At 41.6% G+C, this 22,785-nt stretch overlaps 1 protein-coding gene across 6 annotated transcripts in view; it reads left to right on the top strand.

The window, feature by feature from the left end:
• Positions 1-426: 426 nt before the first annotated feature.
• RHBDD1 (rhomboid domain containing 1) overlaps positions 427-22,785 on the top strand; it is an 88,865-nt gene continuing 66,506 nt past the window's right edge. Inside the window, exons 1-5 of one of the 6 annotated variants that reach the window (XM_073359896.1) lie at positions 490-813; positions 6,103-6,264; positions 9,222-9,351; positions 21,214-21,732; positions 22,653-22,785. In XM_073359896.1, the coding sequence (XP_073215997.1) occupies positions 21,300-21,732; positions 22,653-22,785 (566 nt within the window). In that variant the 5' untranslated portion in view covers positions 490-813; positions 6,103-6,264; positions 9,222-9,351; positions 21,214-21,299. Of the gene's footprint in view, positions 859-888; positions 1,220-5,321; positions 6,265-9,221; positions 9,352-21,213; positions 21,733-22,652 lie in introns of those variants that run through there. The other 5 variants (XM_073359895.1, XM_073359898.1, XM_073359894.1 and 2 more) reach the window with 5 other exon arrangements.

Below are 22,785 nucleotides of genomic sequence, written 5' to 3'. Positions count from 1 at the left end.
CAATATCCTGAGGCTAAACTTGCCTTAACATGGTGAGCTATGTTACTGCAACTGTGAACAGAATGACTGGAGGATCTTGGTGTATACATACATCTGTGATGTGGATGAGCAGGTACGATAGAAACAAACAAACTATGAGGGAGAAATGAATGACCCAGTGAGTGGAGCCTTGTAGTTTTCAGGCCCACATCTACACTAGAGCTAAAAAGTATGTCCCTTGAACTTGTCTTCAACACAGAACTCACCCTAAAGGCATTTTTTCCTACAGTAACACGTGGTTTACTTCTGTTCTTGCTGGCCAGTAACCGGCTGGATGGGGTCTTCTGTTGACCCAGCCTATTGGCAGGTTCTGTCTCCTGGTGACTCGGTGGCAGGTTCAGCTCATCAGGTGGATATAAGGGGGTGGAAGGGAGCTCTCTGCTCACAGGGATCTGTGGCCCGAGGTTGAGCAGCACTAAGGGAGAAACCCTCACAACAGACAAGCCTGAGGAGGAGGAGCTGCCGCCCCGCAGCGCCCCTGGAGTCTCCCCGGCGCGCAGCTGGCCCCTTCCCAACGCCTCAGGGCGGAGCTGCTCCTCTTGCGATCCCTCCCGCGCTCGCACTGATCGCGCCCCCGCGTCCCGCTCCAACACCCCCTCCTCATGAGCGGTCAGACCAGCCCGGACTCCACGCGAGCAGGGGGAAAGTGGGAGCTCAGACGTCACCCATAGACGGCGCGACCCCACTGCTGCGCATGCGCGTTCGGGATTGGGAGAGTCGTAGGGAGTCCGGCTGCCTGTCGTTGAGCCGCGTCAGGGTCACGTGCTGAGTCTGGTGAGCCGGGGCCGCTGTTGCGTTGCGCTGCGCGCGGCGGTGAACGTGAGTGTGGGGAGAGGGGGCTCGGGGCTGTTCCCGGATGTGACCCTTCGCCCGTTGAGTCCCGACTCTCGCCCACTGCGCGCGGAGCCCCCCTTCCCTTGGCCCCCTGAGAGGAGGCCTGCTGCTTCCTGGATCTCAGTAGGGCAGCCGCCTCCCCCGCGGGAACTCGGGGCCGTTGCCGGGGGACTGGCCGCCGCTTACGGCCATCTCTTGGCCCAGAATACCCCCCTCCTCAGTACCAGCCAGTACTGGCAGCAGGGCGGGTGTCTGCCCTGCTCTCCTGGCACAACCTGTGGCCGGAGGGGCTAGGCCAGGCTCCGCGCTTGGTGCTGTGGGGCGACCAAGTTCTGCTGTGACCCAGGTAATTGGGGGCTGACCGCAGCCAGCCGAGCCTGCTCCCTCTGCACTCGTGGGCCCCACCTGAAGCTTTCGGTCCCAGTTCTGCGAGCTGCCACAGAGCCTGGCACTAGCTACGCGCCTGGCACCTCCTCCCAACCCAGCATGCCAGTGCACCTTCCAGACGGAGATAACGAGCTGGCTTCCCCCGCAGTCCAGAGGAGCTCCTCGGCGTGGGGGAGGGAGGCAGCTATGGGCAATCCTCATCTAAGGGGGTATTCACCCACAAAAGCTTATGCTCCAATACGTCTGTTAGTCTATAAGGTGCCACAGGACTCTTTGCCGCTCCTCCAGTTATAAGCACTTGAAAATAGGCTTCTAATAAAAGCTCTTCTGAAATCATTATCCTGCTGCAAGCCTAATTATGGCAGTGTAGCACTGATGTTTTAAGTCTATGTTGATGGCTTTGGAATTACAGGTAGTCTGGTGCCCTGGAATTATACATGTCATATCTGGTGGAAGTGTAGGCAGTCTGCATAGCAAAGATAAAACTCTTCATTTATATAGCGCTTTACTGTTTCAAACCCATTGGTGATAAGTATAAGAATGTACGAACGGTCATAATGGGTCAGACCACAGGTCCAGCTTGCCCAGTATCCTGTCTTCCGACAGTGGCCAATGCCAGGTGCCCCAGAAGGAATGAACAGAACAGGTAATCATCAAGTGATCCATTCCCTGTCGCTCAGTCCCAGCTTCTGGCAAACAGAGGCTTGGGACACCATCCCTGTTCATCCTGGCTAATAGCCATTGATCGATCTATGCTCCATGAACTTACCTAGTTCTTGTTTGAACTTCTTTCCTGTTATTGTCTTGACCTTCACATCATCTAGCAAGAAGTTCCACAGGTCATGTGTTGTGTGAAAAATACTTTTTATTTGTTTTAAATCTGCTGCCTATTAATTTCATTTGGTGACCCCTAGTTCTTGTGTTATGAGGCGTAAATAACACTTCGTTATTTACTTTCTTCACACCACTCATGATTGTATTTTATTCCTTTTATTTATTTTATTTTATTTCTCCATTTTACTAATAGGGAAACTGAGGAAGAGAGATTGTAATTTGTACAAGACTGTTTAGCAAGTCAGTGGCGGACATGAAACAAGAAAGCAGGAGACTTTTATGTGTGGGCCTTCAAATACTAAATATTTTACCAAAATTTGGTACAGAAACTGGCCCTTGAGTTTTAGGTCCTTGTTGTGTGATGGGATTCATCAGTTTGTGTAGCTACTAAATTGTGTCCACAGTGGGTTCTACCTCAGTGAAGTACAAGAATGTTTACAAATTATTTAAACATTTTAGCTGGAAGTTTTTTTTATACTACATTTTTACATCACAAGTTATGACAGATGTCTCATTTTTAAAATGTAATTAATATTTTTAACAGGCTGTCTAATAGCATTGAAGGGGAAAAAAAAGAAACAAGAAGTAGATAAAATGCCATATAGTATTTCTTATATATATAGCCTTTTGTCTGGTGGAAAAAATTTCCCTAGAGCCTAACCCCCCCATTTACATTAATTCTTATGGGGAAATTGGATTCGCTTAACATCGTTTTGCTTAAAGTCGCATTTTTCAGGAACATAACTACAACGTTAAGCAAGGAGTTACTATAGTTGCAAAGTGGTACGATTTTTGCGTGAAGACAAGCAGTAAGAGGTCTGACCAAAACTGGATACAGCCCTAAAAGGTGGTGTCTGAGGGCTTATCAACACACAAAAGGTATACTACTGTACTATACAGTCCCCCAGTATAGATGCAGTTATATTGATATAAATGAATTTATACAGATATAGTTTATTCTGTTTTTTATATGCAAATAAGATATACTGGTATAAGCACATTTATGCTAATATAACTCTGTCCACTCTAGTGGGACGGTAGCACTCTAACTCTACCCAGCATGTTTGTAGACATGCTCCTGTCTAAACCTTTGGAAAGTGGCCATTAATCATTGTTACAGGTTTTCTCTTTCTCAGTGGACCACCTCTTGGGAAGTGGATACTGAAACTATTTATCAAACTCTGTTGCGCTACTTTGTCTTCAGAAAATTCGGGAAAACTGGACAGGGGATTAATATTCTCATCCCAGGATTAAGTTTTCTGTCTTTCTACACGTATGTAGACGTGGCATCTAACTGATTCTAAAACTTCAGGGAATGTTCAGGGCATCGATTGCCAGAACCCAGCTGATTTTAGGGGGCAGTGAGAAAACCAAAAATGAAGGAGACATAGAGCTCCTGATTAGTCACAGATTCAGGCACGTCTTCAGTTGTCTATAGATCAAACAACTGTTTGATGGACCTGATTACTGCGTCAAGCATAATAATACTCCCTCTCATCTCTACTCATTCTTCCAATAGAATGTAACATGTTATGTTATAGCTATGTAGGTAAAACTTCAAGTGTAGAACTGGTCTAAGGGTTTGTCTACACTAGAAATGATACACCGGGACAGCTGCCGTGTAGACACTACAGCAATGGAAGGGGTTCTCTCATTGTAGTAAATCCACCTCCCCAAGGATAGTAGCTAGTTGACAGAAGGATTCCATGACGTAGGTTGGCTTAACTATGTCTTTCAGAGCTGTGAATTTTTCACATGCCTGAGGGGCGTAACTGGGTTGTCCTAACGTAGACCAGCCCCATATGTGCCCGTGGAGAGCTAAAGAAAGGTTATCTAGAGAGCAAGTGATTCTGGCAGTCTGACCAAAAAGTGGTCAGAGAGGAGATATTACTTTAAAGAGATGCAAGCTATTCACTTTTCTTGTTTTTCTGTGTAAGCCCCGGTGTAGGGCTGACAGCTTGGCCTGTCAGTGTGGGGCAGCGGGGGCCTCCAGCTGTGAGCTCAATGTGGGGCTGTCAATGTAGGGCAGCGATGGGGGCGGGGGGCCCTCGAGGCAGAGCAGTCAGCGCAGGGAGGGAGGGGTTTGTGTGTGTCTAGCTGACAGCCAACAGATGATGTAAATAATGCAGTGTCTGTGCTGACACTGCATCACCCTAACTACATTGACTGAAGAGCTATGCCTTTTGTGGAGGTGGAGTTACTAAGTCGATGTAGCGGGTGACTTAAATCGGTAGGAGCTACATTATAGTATAGATGCTTACAGAGTTAGGTCAAAGTAAGCTGCCTTACATCGACCTAACTCTGTAGTGTGGACCATGCCTACGACTGAATCATGTTGATGTAGTCTTTTGAGAAAGCTTATGTTGGCCGTGTGTATGTTGTGTACCTGTTCTGTGGATTAATGAGACATCGCTTGCTAAGGCAGGTAACTTTCATAACCACTAAATAGATTTTAAATCATTGGTCAGATATGGATGCAGTGAATTTAAGTATAGGATATCAAAGTTAAGGGATAAAAATTTGTGTTTTTAAAATTGGAGATGCTCTCCCGCTGACAGATACCGCCGCTCCTTAGGGGTGGTTTAATTATGTCAGCGGGAGAGAGCTCTCCTGCCAGCATAGAGTGGCTACAGGAGAGACTTTACAGCTGCAGCGGTGCAGCTGTGCTGTTGTAAAGTCTGCAGTGTAGACATGGCCTTATTTTTTCAAAGTGTATTCTGTTTGCTATTTTAAAATATTCTAGGACAATGAAACTGGACTTGTATGTTTCAAATACTTTGCAGAAGCAAGTTTAAAATAAACTACTGTGAAAATGTTCTAAAATATAATTACAAAATTTCCACTACATTTTATAAGATATATTATTTATCATTATTATTCAATTTTTTTAAATTAAACCTAAATTTTGGGCCAAAGCTATTAGGAAAGAGTCTTTGTTGTTTGTACCTAATTGTATTAATTTTGTGTTGGCATTCCTGCCTGTCTTGTTTCTTGTGAACAAGATAGTAGCGGCTGTATTATAAGTGTGTGTTTTTTAGAAACATATTCCTTAAATATCTTTTCATAACAAATTAAAAACTGTTTCTTCAGTTAACAAAGCTTCGTATTGCTTTAGAAATGAAAAATCATTAAATCCTTTAAAGAGCCATTTGATTAACCAGAAGTCACTCTGTGTAAATTAATTACAACTATAACGATGTCACAGCCTTGTCTTTTGTTATTAACCACGGAATTGACTGCCGGTTCCAGTAAGCTGTGAAACTTATAGCTAGTGGCTTGGCCTTCTGTTTACATTCAAATTAAGCATACACATTGAATATATACATGGAATTTACCCTATTTCAAATTTTTGAGCTGCTTTTCATGCTGGTTCAGTTTTCTCTACTTGCATTCTCATTTCTAATTCATTAGTGGATGATTTTCCAGGTATTGAAGGTAATGCTAAAGGAAGTGGCCTAACTTATTACTTTGGCCTCTTTACACTTAACATTTAGGTCAAGGTGTGAAAAATCCACATCCCTGACCTATGTAGCTATGCTGACCTAACCCCCAGTGTAGACACAGCTAGGTTGATGGAAGAATATTTCTGTTCACCTAGCTATTGTCATTCAGGAAGATGGTGTTCCTATTGCGACAGGAAAACCCCTTCCATTTGTGTAGGCTGCATTTGTGTTATGGGATTGTACTACCATAGCCATCGTTGTATTGTGTCGTTCCTGTAGAGTAGACATACTCTTTGAAACACATGCTTGGTTTTATACTGCAGATTTAGCATCCTAGATGATTAGATCTTCCTGATAAATCAGGATAAATCATCCAGAGTAGTATTTGCCTCATTAGACCACCAGCCTTTTTTTTCATAGAATTTCTGCTTCTATTCTGCTTCATTGTTAAGGTAGATACAACTCTAATACTTTACAAAGGTTGTTTGTTCATTGATTTTATTACAAATAGTTATTTCACGTGTTCTAACTAGGAATTCTCATTACAAATCAACTTTGGCTCTAGGCTGCTCTTACTGCAGTACCCTTAGCTTTTTGAGAGAAGATTGATGACAGCTCTTCCAAGGTTCAAGTTCTCGCACCCCCATAATTACTGAAGCAGTTTCAAAGCCTCAAATATGGCTGCACTGTCTACAACACCTGGCTACAACACCTAACCTGGGGAATGGTAAGGGGAAAGGATGCTCCACCAATGTCTTATTTCTCTATTTATTTATTTGTAGAATGTAGACCCAAGGCAAGAGTTGAGTTTTTGCCTCCTTAAAAATGTATTTCACTTAAGCAGAGTCCCAGTCCTTGTTGTTAGACATTTGTAGCTCAGCCCTTTCTCCAGAAACTGGGGTTTTGATGTGGTGTGTCATCTACTCTACTGCTTTAGGGAAAGTCAGTAACATAGCAGGAACAGAATTAATTCGTAGTTATCTATAAAAATATTTTAAGGAATGTTACTAACAGGCAATTTAATAAGGGTAATCCGTTAATCACAGTATAATATCCTATGGCTGCCAAACAATTTTTCTGAAGCAGAAGGGGTTCTATTCAAATTAAAAATAAATCCTTAAATGCTTTTCACTGAATTAGTGCAAAACAAACAAACAAAAACAAATTCCTGGAATGTTTAGTTCATACATTTATCTTGAGTAGGTGAAAAAAATGCAGACTCGTGGCAGCCTAGGTTAAAGACAAACATCCAGTTCAAGCCTATTCTGAAAATGTGTACATTTTGGAGGCGGTGGCATGTTTTGGAAATCATTAGAGAAAAAGAGAATAAGTCCTCCATTGTTTCAAGTCTCATTAGCTTTTTCATAAACACAGTAGAGGCTGAAGGAAGAATGTTTCAGACAGTTGAAAGCACTATGTGTTTTAAATGAATTGCATTCCAAAAAGCTCTCTAGAAACTGTTTGCTATCTTCCTTGTGTGTTTCACTTATAGGGGCCAAATATAAAGCTTCTTGGATGACATATTTTTGAGGATACATTACCATTACTATTATTTATTCACATTATAATAGCGTTCAGAGGTCCCAGTAAGATTTGGGACCTGTTGTAGTTAGGGATGTAAATATCGTTTAAAAAGTTAACTGGTTAAACAATTAAAAAGATAAAAAGGCAAAATTTCTGAATCATAGAATATCAGGGTTGGAAGGGACCTCAGGAGGTCATCTAGTCCAACCCCTGCTCAAAGCAGGACCAATCCCCAACTAAATCATCCCAGCCAGGGCTTTGTCAAGCCTGACCTTAAAAATTTCAAAGGAAGGAGATTCCACCACCTCCCTAGGTAACGCATTCCAGTGTTTCACCACCCTCCTAGTGAAAAGTTTTTCCTAATATCTAATCTAAACCTCCCTCACTGCAACTTGAGACTATTACTCCTTGTTCTGTCATCTGCTACCACTGAGAACAGTTTAGATCCATCCTCTTTGGAACCCCCTTTCAGGTAGTTGAAAGCAGCTCATTCTTCTCTTCTCTTCTCTTCTCTTCTCTTCTCTTCTCTTCTCTTCTCTTCTCTTCTCTTCTCTTCTCTTCTCTTCTCTTCTCTTCTCTTCTCTTCCGCAGATTAAACAATCCCAATTCCCTCAGCCTCTCCTCATAAATCATGTGTTCCAGTCCCCTAATCATTTTTGTGGCCCTCCACTGGACGTTTTCCAATTTTTCCACATCCTTCTTGTAGTGCGGGGCCCAAAACTGGACACAGTACTCCAGATGAGGCCTCACCAATGTCGAATAGAGGAGAACGATCACGTCCCTCGATCTGCTGGCAATGCCCCTACTTATACATCCCAAAATGCCATTGGTCTTCTTGGCAACAATGGCACACTGTTGACTCATATCCAGCATCTCGTCCACTGTAACCCCTAGGTTCTTTTCTGCAGAACTGCTGCCTGGCCATTTGGTCCCTAGTCTGTAGTGGTGCATGGGATTCTTCCATCCTAAGTGCAGGACTCTGCACTTGTCCTTGCTGAACCTCATCAGATTTCTTTTGGCCCAATCCTCTAATTTGTCTAGGTCCCTCTGTATCCTATCCCTACCCTCCAGCGTATCTACCTCTCCTCCCAGTTTAGTGTCATCTGCAAACTTGCTGAGGGTGCAATCCACACCATGCTCCAGATCATTAATGAAGATATTGAACTAAACCGGCCCCAGGACTGACCCTTGAGGCACTCCACTTGATACCAGCTGCCAACTAGACATGGAGCCATTGATCACTACCCACTGAGCCTGACAGTCTAGCCAGCTTTCTATCCACCTTGTAGTCCATTCATCCAGCCCATACTTCTTTAACTTGCTGGCAAGAATACTGTGGGATACCGTGTCAAAAGCTTTGCTACGTCAAGGAACAACACGTCCACCGCTTTCCCCTCATCCACAGAGCCAGTTATCTCGTCATAGAAGGCAATTAGATTAGTCAGGCATGACTTGTCCTTGGTGAATCCATGCTGACTGTTCCTGATCACTTTCCTGTCCTCTAAGTGCTTCAGAATTGATTCCTTGAGGACCTGCTCCATGATTTTTCCAGGGACTGAGGTGAGGTTGACTGGCCTGTAGTTCCCCAGATCCTCCTCCTCCCCTTTCTTAAAGATGGGCACTACATAAGCCTTTTTCCAGTTGTCTGGGACCTCCCCCTATCGCCATGAGTTTTCAAAGATAAGGGCCAATGGCACTGCAATCACATTCGCCAACTCCTGTAGCGCTCCCGGTTGCAGCGCATCCGGACCCATGGACTTGTGCACGTCCAGCTTTTCTAAATAGTCCCGAACCACTTCTTTCTCCACAGAGGGCTGGTCACCTCCTCCCCATGCTGTGCTGCCCAGTGCAGCAGTCTGACCTTGTTCGTGAAGACAGAGGCAAAAAAAGCACTGAGTACATTAGCTTTTTCCACATCCTCTGTCACTAGGTTGCCTCCCTCATTCAGTAAGGGGCCCACGCTTTCAAGGACCTTACAGTGATTATTATAGTAAGGACCTTGGATTAATATAATTATCAGAAGTGATGAAAGCCAGAGGAACCAAGGATGAATAAAGTAGGCAAAATGGAATGCTGTGGTAAAGAGGAAAATTTATTGAGAATTCAGGTAATTTAAGCAATTGCTGTTCTGTATTTATTTCTTTGTTTTGTTATGAACAGGCAAGAATGATGAAATTGACATTAGGGATGTGAAGTCAGACGAAAGAAGTGTGTTTTGAAGGAGGAGGGGAAGGGTCTTTGACACAAAGGAAGGCACCTGTCCCAGACATAAAGGGCTGATGTATAAAAGGTATAGAATTCGAATGAGAGGAAGATTTAAAGGGAACATACCTTGAAAGGAGTAAACAGAGTGTAAGAGATGTGGCGGAAAGAGAAATAACCATTTTATTGCAATACAATGCTTCCAAGTATTGCCCCAATTAATGCAAGCCCCCTAGGCACATGCTTAAGTGCCATACTGAATAGGGATGCTTTTCTGAATTGGGGCCTAAATGAGCTGCTGTTTTGTAGGTGCTGAAATGAAGGGAATGATTATTCTGCATCCTTTTCTCTGCAATAGCTGAGAAATCTTTGTTCTCAGCCAGAGATATTGCTGTGAAAGTGAGCACTCCTGTGTCTTGTGTATTTTCAGGGGGAAGGAAAAATTCTTTGGAAACGAAGGCACTGTCACAGGGTAGCTGGTCCCTTGAGTAGACCAGGTCCAGTTCCCCTGTGTCAGAGCAGGTGAGCCCAGTTCAGCCAATTAAGGGGGTAGGACTACACCTGTGGCTATAAAGGCCTGTTGGAGGGCGGGAAGAGAAAAAGAGTGATTGGCGCAGGATATGCCTGGGAAGAGGAACTCAGAGGAGGGGAGCTAACTATAGGGGTGAGTCTCTGGAATAAGGGGCTAGGTGCTAATCGGGACAGCCCTGGGGCCGGTGTTCCAGAAAGAGAATGAGACCTGGCTGTGCCTGGGAAGCTACAAGAAGCAGGATTATCGGAGACCCCTGGGAGGGCAGGCCGTGAAATCCTAGGACAAAAGATCCGTGGAGGAACTGTTTTTGTCTGTGCTTATGTTTGGACAAATAAACCTACTTAAAGGTGTCTGGGCATGGCAATAAGTGCTTATTAATCTGTGAAGAAGTCATGCTGTGCCACATATGGTTAGGCATGGAAGAGCTTGATTTTTATTTTTTTCTAATTTTGATTATTTTTATTTTTACAGTTGTAGGAAGTTAAGGGGGATGTATGGTTAGGGCAGTGCTGTCAGCGGGGCTGCAGGGGGCTCCCTACATGTCAAAGGAGTTCAAGATACGGGAACAAGATATAATAGGGGAGGCTGCAGTTGCCCAGCCCAGTGGAGCTGAGACCCCTGGCCATGACTGTAAGGAGGCAGACTATCACTGCAGGTGTGCTAACTGTTACCAGTTGTGGTGGGTGGGTGGTGTGTATGTGTGGGTTTTGTGTGTGTGTGTGTGAGTTGTATGTCAGTTGAAATGTACATTTACTGACAGTTATTAATTAAAATAGAATTCAGACAAGCCTATATATGGTGGAGAATGTGTGCACTTTGATCCGCCCTGATATAAGGGGAGAGTGAGGTGGCTCTTTGGTGTCCAGTGAAGGAGTCAGAAAAACAGAGGCAGGGTGCTGCTGCATGACCTTTGGCCATGAGGAGGCACTGAGGTGGTAACCACCATTTCACATGCACTATTAAGGTGTTTTACTTTGTCGTATACTAACCAGTGCCAAATATTTTTTGTGTTACTTACTTTTTATACTCTCTTTTTCGTAATTTAAATGTGACGCTCATGAGTGAATTTTGAACCTTAAAGTAATGCTGTTTCTTGTTGTCATATTTTGGGTTACTCTCTTAGAGTTCTATAAGGAATTTCTTAGAATTCTATACTATGCTTTTTATTTTTGACCCAGGGATTTCTTCTGTTTTTGTAAGAATTCTTATTTTAATTTTTGGGAAACCAAACATGTTCAAAAATAAACAATGTATTTCATTTAAATTGATGGGGAGAAATAGAATAGTATGTATAAAACTATCAGTCTGTTAGTCTATTTTTTTTTCAATAAATTTGATAAGGGATACAATAATGTACAGGACAATTTCATACCAATACATTATTTTAAATTTGTTTTTTAAATATAAGTAGTGAAATACATTGTTTTGATAATATACACATGCTACATACATTTTAATGAAATGTAACTATACTGTATGAGAAATATATTGTAATTATAAAAGACAATTTTCTTTCTAGTTTTAGGATCTTGAGTTAAGAAGAAACAAAAACTTTTGCACTATTGCATTAACTAGAGCATTCTTACTGAAAATTCTGATGCATTTCTTTATATATTGCTATTGGGGGAGCTGGTTGCAATTGCTGTATTTAGGCTACCCCCCACTTTTCTTCATAAAGTTTTTTGTTACTGTTTTGTTGAAAAGTTCTAACACCTCTGTTATTTACAACAGGTCTTTGAAATTCAACAGGAAGACAGCCCTGTAGAGCCAGATAAGAACCGCCCCCCCCCCCCCCTTGAAATTTTGTTCAGGTTTAGTTGAATTATGAACTTTTAAAAATTGCCCTTTTCCTTTCTGTTGCTTGTATTATCAACAAAATTTTGGCTGCATGCAAAAATAACTGAACATTCTAAAGAGCCGGGCCCACTCTCCCACCAGAAAATCAGCATAACCAGCACACACTGCATTGGGACTCCCTCTGTCAGCTCCACCCCCTAGACCAAGCAGATGGCCCAGTGGCTCCCTCCCCACCCTCTGGGGACGCTATGTGGGGCAGGGGCTCTCCTCAAACAGCCCCCAAACCCAGCATATAGTTTCAATAGCCATTCACTCTCTGAAATAATAGCCTTCTCTTGTTGCAACCTAATTAGTTATTGGTGTAACAAAAGAAGTAGAAGTCTCTTGCTGCAGTGCTGATGCATGGTAGAGGTGGTGATTGTTACAATTACATATAATATAATTTGTTTTTCCTTTTTTTAACACCATAGCCCCTGGAAATTATCTACAACAATACTGTGTTAAAAGAATATTAAGATTGCAAATGCCAGAATTTAGGTTGACCATGCAATCTTAACTTGGCCCTCTTGTGCATATGTGTTATGGTATGTAGTAGAACCTCAGAGTTATGAACTGACCAGTCAACCGCACACCTCATTTGGACCGGAAGTACACAATCAAGCAGCAGTGACAAAATAAATAAATAAGTAAATAAAAAAGCAAATACAGTACTGTGTTAAACATAAACTACTAAAAAATAAAGGGAAAGCAGCATTTTTCTTCTGCATGGTAAAGTTTCAAAGCTGTTTTAAGTCAGTGTTCAGTTGTAAACTTTTGAAAGAACAACGATAATGTTCAGAGTTACGAACGTTTCAGAGTTACGAACAACTTCCATTCCCGAGGTGTTTGTAACTCTGAGGTTCTAATGTAGTTTTAATTACCTGATCACATCCTGTATTTTCCACATGCCCCCTATGTTCAGGGCGCAAGGTGGACGGTGTTCAGGGAATGAATTAGGGTTGAGTAGTGAATAAGGCCAAAAGTATAACTGGGTTCGAAAAAGAACTAGTTAAGTTCATGAAGGATAGGTCCATCCATGTCTGTTAGCCAAAATGATCAGGGACATAATCCTATGCTCTGGCTGTGTCTAAGTCTTTGACTGCTAGAAACTGGGACTGGATGACAGGAGATGGATCACTTGATAGTTGCCCTGTACTGTTCATTCCTTCTGAAGCATCTGTCACAGAATACAGGGCTAGATGGACTATTGGTCTGATCCAGTGTGGCCATTCGCCTGTTCATAAAATTTCTAAGCAGCAGTATTTATGCTACTATTTTCATGGGAGGTCAGGTCAGATCTTCTTTAAGACCTACTTCAGAGCTAGAAAAACTTGAAAACTTAGGCATCCTACAGGCCGTGAAGAACTCAAGGAAAAAATAACTGATGTGCTGAAGCATATGCAGATTCTGAGCTTACATGTGGGTGAAGGAGTATCACGTTGTCTCTTCTGAACATTCAGGGTGCTGCTTGCAAAATACATCTTTGTTAATTTTGGGGATTGTTTACATGGGAACATTCAGGAAAGTTAAGGTGAATCAGCCAAAGATGTGAAGTCAGTGTGCAAATATGTTAATCCCCTCCTCCTCATACTTTCGTTCAGTAATAAAGTAGGTTTAGATTGCTGTAACTAAGCATGTCTACCATAGTGTGGTGTAGACCATTGTTTCTCAACCAGCAGTTCGGGGCCCTCTGGGGGAGCTGCGAGCAGGTTTCAGGGGGTCTGCCAAGCAGGGCCAGTGTTAGACTTGCTGGGGCCCAGGAAAGAAAGCTGAAGCCTCATCACATGGCGCTGAAGCCCGGGGACCCACCACCCAGGGCTAAAGCTTGAGCACTGTAGCTTCACAGTGATCCAGGTGGCATTGAGCCCCAGGCAATTGCCCTGCTTGCTACCTCCAACGCTGGCCCTGGCTTTTATATGCAGAAAATCAGTTACTGTGGCAGAGGTGTGCTTTGGAGTTTTTATAGCATGGGGGGGACCTCAGAAAGAAAAAAGTTGAGAATCCATGGTGTACATGCTTTCTACATCGACGGAAGGGGGTTTTCCATTGATGTAGGAAAGGCCTGTCCCCGAGCTGCAGTAGCTAGGTCAGTGGAAAAATTTAAATCAGGGTTTAGGTCAGCTTAACTGTATTGCTCAGGGTGTGAATTTTTCAATTTTTTATCAGATGAAAGGAAAACCAGTTCTTTTTCTCTTATTTTTCAGCTTGTTTATATTATGCATTTGGTAATACTTTGAATATAGTCAGTTTCACTGTTTTGTTGAAGTGCAAGCCCCTTTTCAGGCTCTGCAAAAGATGGTGTTTGACAGCTTTGGTGTTGCAACTGGAAACAAAACCAAAATGGGTAGCAAGTAGGATTGTGCAAAGAGAGAAAGGGAAGGAGAAACAAGCTTGAGGATGTTCCAGTGATAAGGTTTGAGCCTGCTCAGAGCACATTCTAATCATCAACAGGGGAGCAGAAAAATACTCTGACTTTTAAAAAAGATTTTAACTATATCCAGTTGACAGTATCTCTTATGATAGATACATTACTGTAAATATACAGTTTTTATTATATTTCTACTCTTTGTTCTGAGGCTGGCTTATGACAGGGCTGAACTACTTTAGCTGAAAGATATATGGCTCTGTAGGGCATAGGTGGGTAGACGAGCCTCATTCTTATGACATTGGCAGTTGGTCTGATGCCATTTAGAACATGGTATTTCAGTTTCTTCTGAATTGCACTAGCTTAGGTAGGTTACGCTTCTCCAACTCCATTGTGGAGTTCAGCTTTGGTATGTATTATGCTTCTGTATCCTTTAACGTTCTCTTTTTCCTTTAGTTCCCTGATGTCCTGGAGTGGCTCCTTGCCAATGGTTTTCTTTATCGGTTTTAGCTGTGTCATTGAAATTGTGTTTGAGCTCACCTTCTTCAAAAGGGTGTACCAACAGGTTTTCGGTTGCCACAGTTTTTGCAGAATGAGACTCACCAAAACGAAAGACTCCACCAGTATGCTGGTTGAAAGATTGGAGCATCTTGCTAGCTCTATGTAATTCAACTCATGAATTTTGAAAACTTTCAATTAAAATTGCTACAGTTTCTGAATCCTTAGAAGGTACAGTGCCAAAAGTGAAATGCCTGCAAGCTGCATGGAAACTTTTTTTAAAGATACCATAATAGAGGCTCAACTTTAATGTATACCCCAAATTAAAAAACACAGGAAGAGAACCAAAAAAGTGCCACCATGGCTAAACAACAAAGTAAAAGAAGTACTGAGAGACAAAAAGGCATTGTTTCAAAAGTGGAAATTAAATCCTAGTGAGGAAAATAGAAAGGAGCATAAACTCTGGCAAATGAAGTGTAAAAATATAATTAGGAAGGCCAAAAAAGAATTTGAATAACATTTAGCCAAAGACTCAAAAAGTAAGAGCAAAAAATTTTTAAGTACATCAGAAGCAGGAAACCAGCTAAACAACCAGTGATGATTGAAGTGCTAAAGGAGCACTCAAGGACAATAAGGTCATTGTAGAGAAATTAAATGAATTCTTTGCATCAGTCTTCACGGCTGAGGATTTGAGAGAAATTCCCAAACCTAAGCCATTCTTTTTAGGTGACAAATCTGAGGAACTATCCCAGATTGAGGTGGTGTTAGAGGAGGTTTTGGAACAAATTGACAAGCTAACCAGTAATAAGTCACCAGGACCAGATGACATTCACTCAAGAGTTCTGAAGGAACTCAAATGTGAAAAATATCAGAACTATTAACTGTAGTTTGTATCCTATCATTTAAATCCACTTCTGTACCAAATGACTTGAGGATAGCTAATGTGACGCCAATTTTTAAAAAGGGCTCCAGAGGTGATCCCGGCAATTATAGGCTGGTAAGTCTGACTTCAGTACCAGGCAAACAGGTTGAAACTATACTAAAGAACAAAATTGTCAGACGCATAGATTAAAATAATATTTTGGGGAAGAGTCAACATGTTTTTTGTAAAGGGAAATCATGTCTCACCAATCTACTAGAATTCTTTGAGGGGATCAACAACCATGTGGACAAGGGGGATCCAGTGGCTATAGTGTACTCAGATATTCAGAAAGCCTTTGACAAGGTCCCTCACCAAAGGCTCTGAAGCAAAGTAAGCGGTCATGGGATAAGAGGGAAGGTCCTCTCATGAATTGGTAACTGGTTAAAAGATAGGAAACAAAGGGTAGGAACAAAAGGTCAGTTATCAGAATGGAGAGAAGTAAATAGTGGTGTCCCCATGGGTCTGTTCTGGGCCCAGTCCTATTCAACATATTCGTAAATAAACTGGAAAAAGGGGTGAGATGGCAGAATTTTCAGATGATACAAAACTACTCAAGATAGTTAAATCCCAGGTAGACTGCGAAGAGCTACAAAAGGATCTCTCAAAACTGTGTGACTTGGCAACAAAATAGCAGATCAGATTAAACGTTGATAAATGCAAAGTAATGCACGTTGGAAAACATAATCCCAACTATATGTATAAAATGATGGGATCTAAATTGGCTGTTATCGCTCAAGAAAGAGATCTTGGAGTCGTTGTGGATAGTTCTCTGAAAACATCCGTTCAATGTGCAGTGGCAGTCAAAAAAGTGAACAGAACATTTGGAATCATTAAGAAAGGGACAGATAAGAGGACAGAAAGTATCATATTGCCTCTGTATAAATCTATGGTACTGTGTGCAGATGTAGCCTCCCCATTTCAAAAAAAGATGTATTGGAAAAGGTTCAGAAAAGGGCAACAAAAATTATTAGGGGTATGGAACAGCTTCCATATGAGGAGAGATTAATAAGACTGGGACTTTTCATCTTGGAAAAGAGATGACCAAGGGGGGATATGATTGAGGTCTATAAAATTAATACTGTTGTGGAGAAAGTAATAAGGAAGTGTCATTTGCTCCTTGTCATAATGCAAGAACTAGGGGTCACCAAATGAAATTAATAGGCAGCAGGTTTAAAACAAACAAAAGGAAGTATTTCTTCACACAACACACAGTCAACCTGTGGAACTCCTTGTCAGAGGATGTTGTGAAGGCCAAGACTATAACAGGATTAAAAAAAGAACTAGATAAATTCATGGGGGATAGGTCCATCAATGGTGTCCCTAACCTCTATTTGCGAGAAGCGTGGAATGGGCGACAGGAGATGGATCACTCGATGATTACCTGTTGTGTTCATTCCCTCTGGGACACCTGGCATTGGCAACTGTCGGAAGACAGGATACTGGGCTAGATAGACCTTTGGTCTTACCCAGTATGGCTGTTCTTATATTATGTTCTTGGAGAAATTACTGTAAACATCTGTGAGGGACATGCTCTGTAATAAATTATGAGTAGTATGTATTGACCTGGTAATTGAGTGTGTTAACTGTATGAATATATTGGTTTACTTTAAGGGGAACTGTAAGGAGAACAAGCAGGAAGGGAAGAAGAATGGCTCAAGATAAGCCACTTCTCAGCTAACACTTAATTACATTTAAGACACTTTGCCCAAACTATTAACTCTTAAGATTCTAAGTCCTTACTCCAGCCAATTTGCAAAACTGGTTTTGATGACCTGGACCATGGTCTGAGAACCTGAAGATCAAAAGAAATATAGTAGTTTTAAAAAGGTACTCTGTCTCAAAAGGGGTTGACTGTTCAGAGAGGAGTTCAACAGGAACTAGACTGACACACAGGCACCCCTTAGGGATGTCTGAAGAAGTCAGGGCTGCGTGGGTTACCATTGGGGATAGTAAGACTTTAGGTAAGAGTGTTTATATATTGTGGTGTTGTTTTGAAAGCCTTTTATGTCTTCTGCTTTGTGCCTACTGTTAAAGTAAACAATATTTTGGGTTTAAAAAGATTGTTTGGTCACTATATCCACCACTAGTCACAGATTCCCAAAGAGAAAAATTCCAGGTGCTGAAACCCATCAGACCTCCTGGATAAGCTCAATTGATACATAGGGTACTGCAGCCCATGGCCTAGTCTAAAAGTAGAATCGCAGAGTTCCACCTCCGGAGAGGTAAAGGTACAAGGCATAACACCTGAGGGAAGTGCACTCAGAGACACCAGAAAGGGGACAGAGGAGCAGGTGCATGTGTTACTGTGACATTATTGATCTGGGTCTTTGTGGACTTTTTGCCAGCATAAGTAAGGGTACTTCACTGTCCTGAATGACATTGTCAGGGGAATAATGCAGACACTTCAAATTTCTCATGTAGTTAACTGAAGTCTTGTTCATAGACTATATTTGAAGTAATTAGTTTGCAATTAAGTCAAATTATTGATGATTGCATCTAGTACAGGCTACAGGCAAGCTCAGGTCATATCTCAGGTAACTCTATTAAATGAGCCATTGTGATGCCTCAAGTAACTAACTAATCCCTATAATTTTTCTGCAGCTATTTTGCATGCAATGGTTCTGTTGGTTTCAGTGACTCAGTAGTAGAGGGAGATTGGGCCTGTGTCAAAAGTTCTCATTGGTTTATTGACTGTTTAAAGATTTTTTTTATATATAATTTTTTTTTCACTGCATGCTAGCTAGAGCATCAGTGCTTGAGAGACTCTCCATAGTGCTGCTACCTCAGTTCCACTGCACACTTAGGCAGCACTGCCAGGGGAACTTAAGTAGAAATACAGGGGGAGCCCGTAAAGCACATGGACATTGGGATCCAGGGACTGGGTTCTCCCTGTGTCTCTTTCATGTAATGACACTAACACAGCCATTTAATCTAAACCAATAAGTCAATTGCAAAACAAGGGCCTGGTTCACCGAATACACTTTGATTGCTTTAAGCTCCTTTTGTGATGTAAACCAAGCTTAACTGTCTGGTAGAATCTGCCTGCTGTAGTGTAAGTGAATCTGCCTGTAAAAGTTAAACTTTTTTTTTTTTATTAAGGTTCATACTACATATCTTCAGATTGTTAGAAATTAGTGAGTGGTTTCTTTCTCTTTGGGTTTCTTGTATTGTGTTCATGTATGATGTTTTAATAATTTAAAACTATTCAGTAAATCCCAGGCAAAAATATATGCAAAGGTGAGAGTATGTATTAGTAACTTACGTGTTTTAAAAAAAAAAGTAAAATTGTACTTCTCTCTAGGCCTAAGTGTTATATACCCAGGAAATTCAAAGTTGAGATTGCATTTAAGAGAAATCCAAACATATTGAGATAAGAAATGGATGGTTAAAAAACTGAAACAGCTTTAGCTCTTCCATTTAGTAATTCCATGAGGGGGAAAACGTTTAATATGTCTTGTAAAATGTCTAATCTAGAACCACAAACACTAAAATGCTTTAATGATAATACTGTGGTTATTGCGTGAGGTCACTACATCATGAATCCAAATATGTAGAGAGCAGAGAGGGAGCCATAAACTCTCAAATTACCTCAGATAACTTCTTTGAAAATAAAAATATTACATTTAAAACAGGGCTTATCTCTGGCAATTCCAAGAATATTAGCAAGTGCTGGGTCCCATTAGGAAGCTGGAATTCTTCCCCATTGCAATGGTTTATAAGGCTCGCAATTCTAATAATGCAGAGCTGTGAAATACAGACTTAAGCTAAACCAAAATAAGCCACTGCTACTTTTATATCATATATAAATATTCATTTTTTTAAAATAATGGTTTTTATCTGGAAAATGTCTTGAGTATTGTTATGTTGAGGTAAGAACTTTGGAAAGCATGGAAATGATTTCATGGTGTAATTTTGAAAGATGAGGTTGACTGTGATGAATTTGATCTTTGTTCCTGGTTCTGTAGATTAATACATATACTGGGTGCAATTCTGTGCTGCATCTCTTAGAGGTGCTGTACAGAACACACACCCCAGGAGGTGGGGGAAAAGGATGACTTTAAACCATACACGTGCCCTTTTGATTCTGGGGTGCCCCCCGGTGTAATTTAGAAAGCCGTGAGGAGTTGTCAGAATTGTAACAGCCCGTCCCCACCTGCCTATAGGCAGCTCTGCTTTCCAGAGTCTCTGCAACGCTACACGTACACCAGGACTTACAACAGTCCTCAAAGGACAGCCTGTGACTGTCTTCCTCAGTTTCCTGTGCTTGAAGAATTCTCCTCCTTCTTTGCCCCCAGACACACCCAGGGCTCTTGGAGCTTTTTACGTTTCTTAAATCATTTTACTTGATGGGGAAGAGAGGGAGCAAGAATCTCTCCCATTGAGTATACTTATGTGGAATTTTTATTTCTAGTTTGTACTACTGTTCTTTTATGCTCATTTCAGGGGTGAAAGTAAGCCAGTATGGCATACCAGTAAAAAGTGGCCGCCGGTACCAGCCCATACTCAGCTGACGACATTAAAGTGCTGCTGTGGCAAAGGACCCTGCTTAAAGCGCTGCTGCAGCAGTGCTTTAACATCGTTGCCCCTTCTACCCTCCCAGGCCGCTGCCGCGGCCGGGGAGGAGCAGCTGCCCTGGGGCCGGTGTTTTAAAAGGGCCCAGGGCTGCGGCTAGAGCCCTGGGCCCTTTAAATCGCTGCTGGAGGCCCGGGTGCTGCAGGCCAGGCAGTGCAGCTGGGCAGGCTGGGGGACACTGAGCCCCACCCCTTCCGTCCAAGGCCCTGCCCCTTCCAGGGGCTGAGTTGGCCACCGTACCAGTAAGTGTTGAATGTTACTTTCACCCCGGCTCATTTCTGCTATAGCTTAAAGAAGTATGTATTTTCACCACCCTACAAGGTTTTTCCAAGAACTACATTAATAGTCTCAGTTTTTAAAGTAAGTTCTTATGTGGAACCACTTAACTATATGAGCAGATTTTTTTTTATATTGCAACCTGACATAGTCATTTAGTTTTCAGAGTAATAGCCGTGTTAGTCTGTATTCGCAAAAAGAAAAGGAGTACTTGTGGCACCTTAGCGACTAACCAATTTATTTGAGTGAGCTGTAGCTCACGAAAGCTTATGCTCAAATAAATTGGTTAGTCTCTAAGGTGCCACAAGTACTCCTTTTCTTTATAGTCATTTAGATTACCATTCTTAGTGTTTCTTGAATATCTGTAAAATTTAGAAAGAAAAGATAGTGAGAGGATTTCAGATAGAATGAGACTCAAGTACTGTGATTGCCTCTAGGGCCATGGAAAACTAAAAATGGAATACCAGAATGTTGAGACCATAGAGAGGAACTTTCCAACTCCTTCATGACAGTTTGGGGTCACAAGTTAGTTGTGAGTAGATCAGAGTGGAGGTGGAAACATGGCTAGCACATTCATGAACAGCATAGATCAACTACAGCCCTACATAGGGATGTGAGATGCAAAGTGTAGCTGTTCTCGCAGGTTCCTTTCTCTTTTTCATGCCTTTATGAATCTACTATGCAAAGTCCTTTAACTCAGACCTTACACAAGGATGCAGAACATCATCCTGTATTTATGGTCAACTTGTGTGCTTGAACTTCGTTAAAGTAAATTGTATTTTTGTCTTTAACTGTGCTGTATGTATCTGTTACAGTTGAGAAAATTCTGCAGAATATTCCATGTATTTTTAGAAAACGTCCAGTGAGCTTGAAAATGCCCCTTGTGTGTTTGATTAGTTATTGATAAAATAATTGTATGTCAGTTAATATAGATCTATTTTTCTTTCAGAATTTCCTAAACTTGTGTATTTCTGGATTCCAACAATAGACTGGAAATTGGAACAATCCTATAATTTCCCAGAATAAGAAGTGATTATGCAGCGAAGACAGAGAGGAGTAGATGTTGGACTAATCTTGCTACTTTCTCAAGTATTTCAATTTGGGCTTGAAAACATTCCACCTGTAACACTTGGGACCCTAGCACTGAACGTTTTTCTTTTTTTGAAGCCTCTGAAACCACTGCTGAAAGTGTGTATCAGTGTAGACCAAAGTTATTACCAGAAAGACTGGCAACGTTTGCTGCTTGCGCCAGTTCACCATGCAGATGATTGGCATTTATATTTTAACATGGTCTCCTTGCTTTGGAAGGGGATAAAGTTGGAACATAAGCTTGGAAGCATATTGTTTGGGTATATAATTGCAGTATTTTCAGTGCTGATTGGCATTGTGTACATGGTGTTGGAATTTGCACTTGCAGGACTTCTGAATGACCCTTCATACAAAATGAATTGTGCCGTAGGCTTTTCAGGTAAGGCATTCAGGAGGTACAGGTTAATTTAGTGAAGTGCACATTTATAGGTTCAGTATAGTAAAATTTTATAATATAGAAAATGGAAATATTTTTTCTGATGAACATGGATTAGAACAGGTAATATCCATCACTACTTCTTTGAGTGCTTGTTCATACATATGTATATCTTTCACTCTTGGTGCGTGTGTGCCCATGCACTTGAATTTAGATTTTCTGGGTGGAGGCTTGAGGACTCACAGAACAGAGGTCCAGCCTCAACTTACACTGCTGGCCAAAAGACTCCAAACTTGAATGCATGTAGTACATGCACACCAAGAGTGGGATATATATGGCCAACATGTTTTGTCGAATTACAGTTATTGTAAAGTGAATAGTTTTCTTTTTCTATTATATATTTAAGTTTACAGTTTCTGCACAATCAAAGTCAGCAGCAAATACTGAAAAATGTTTTTGTTACGAATACTTGTAATCTTAAGATTGCTGCTCTTGTGCTTTCAGCACAGGGCAGACAGAGAATGCCACTAGCTTTTAGATTATTAGTCCTCAAAGATACTGGCTGTGGAGGAAAAACTCCACTCTCTTTATTCAAAAAGCCAGTGTCTCATTTATCTCTAGAACTCTTCCTACTTATTTTCTAACCAAAGGTTCAATTTCTGTCCTCAGATGCTGCTCAGATTTTTCTACCAGCCCTGGTTATTTAACATTCTGCAGTATCTTTGTCTAATCAGACCCAGTCATTTATTTTGGCTTTTGACCAGTTTCATTTCTCAGCGCTGAGTATACTTGGCCCCAAGTTCAGGGATTCCTCAAAACACCCCAGATGTTATCAGCCATTTTTGTTTGTTTTGCAGTTGAGTTTTTCACATCATCTGAAGTCAACTATTTCTTTCTTGGTGTGATTTTTTTATTGTTTTTAGGAGTATTATTTGCTTTGAAAGTCCTTAACAATCATCATCACCCAGGAGGGACCAGCAACATCATGGGAATTCATGTATCGAGAAGATATGCTTGTTGGCTGGAGCTTGTGGCCATTCATTTATGTTCCCCAGG

The sequence above is a fragment of the Lepidochelys kempii genome, chromosome 9 (genome assembly GCF_965140265.1).
Source record: "Lepidochelys kempii isolate rLepKem1 chromosome 9, rLepKem1.hap2, whole genome shotgun sequence".
Taxonomy (NCBI): domain Eukaryota; kingdom Metazoa; phylum Chordata; order Testudines; family Cheloniidae; genus Lepidochelys; species Lepidochelys kempii.
This window is presented reverse-complemented; position numbering and strand designations above follow the sequence as displayed.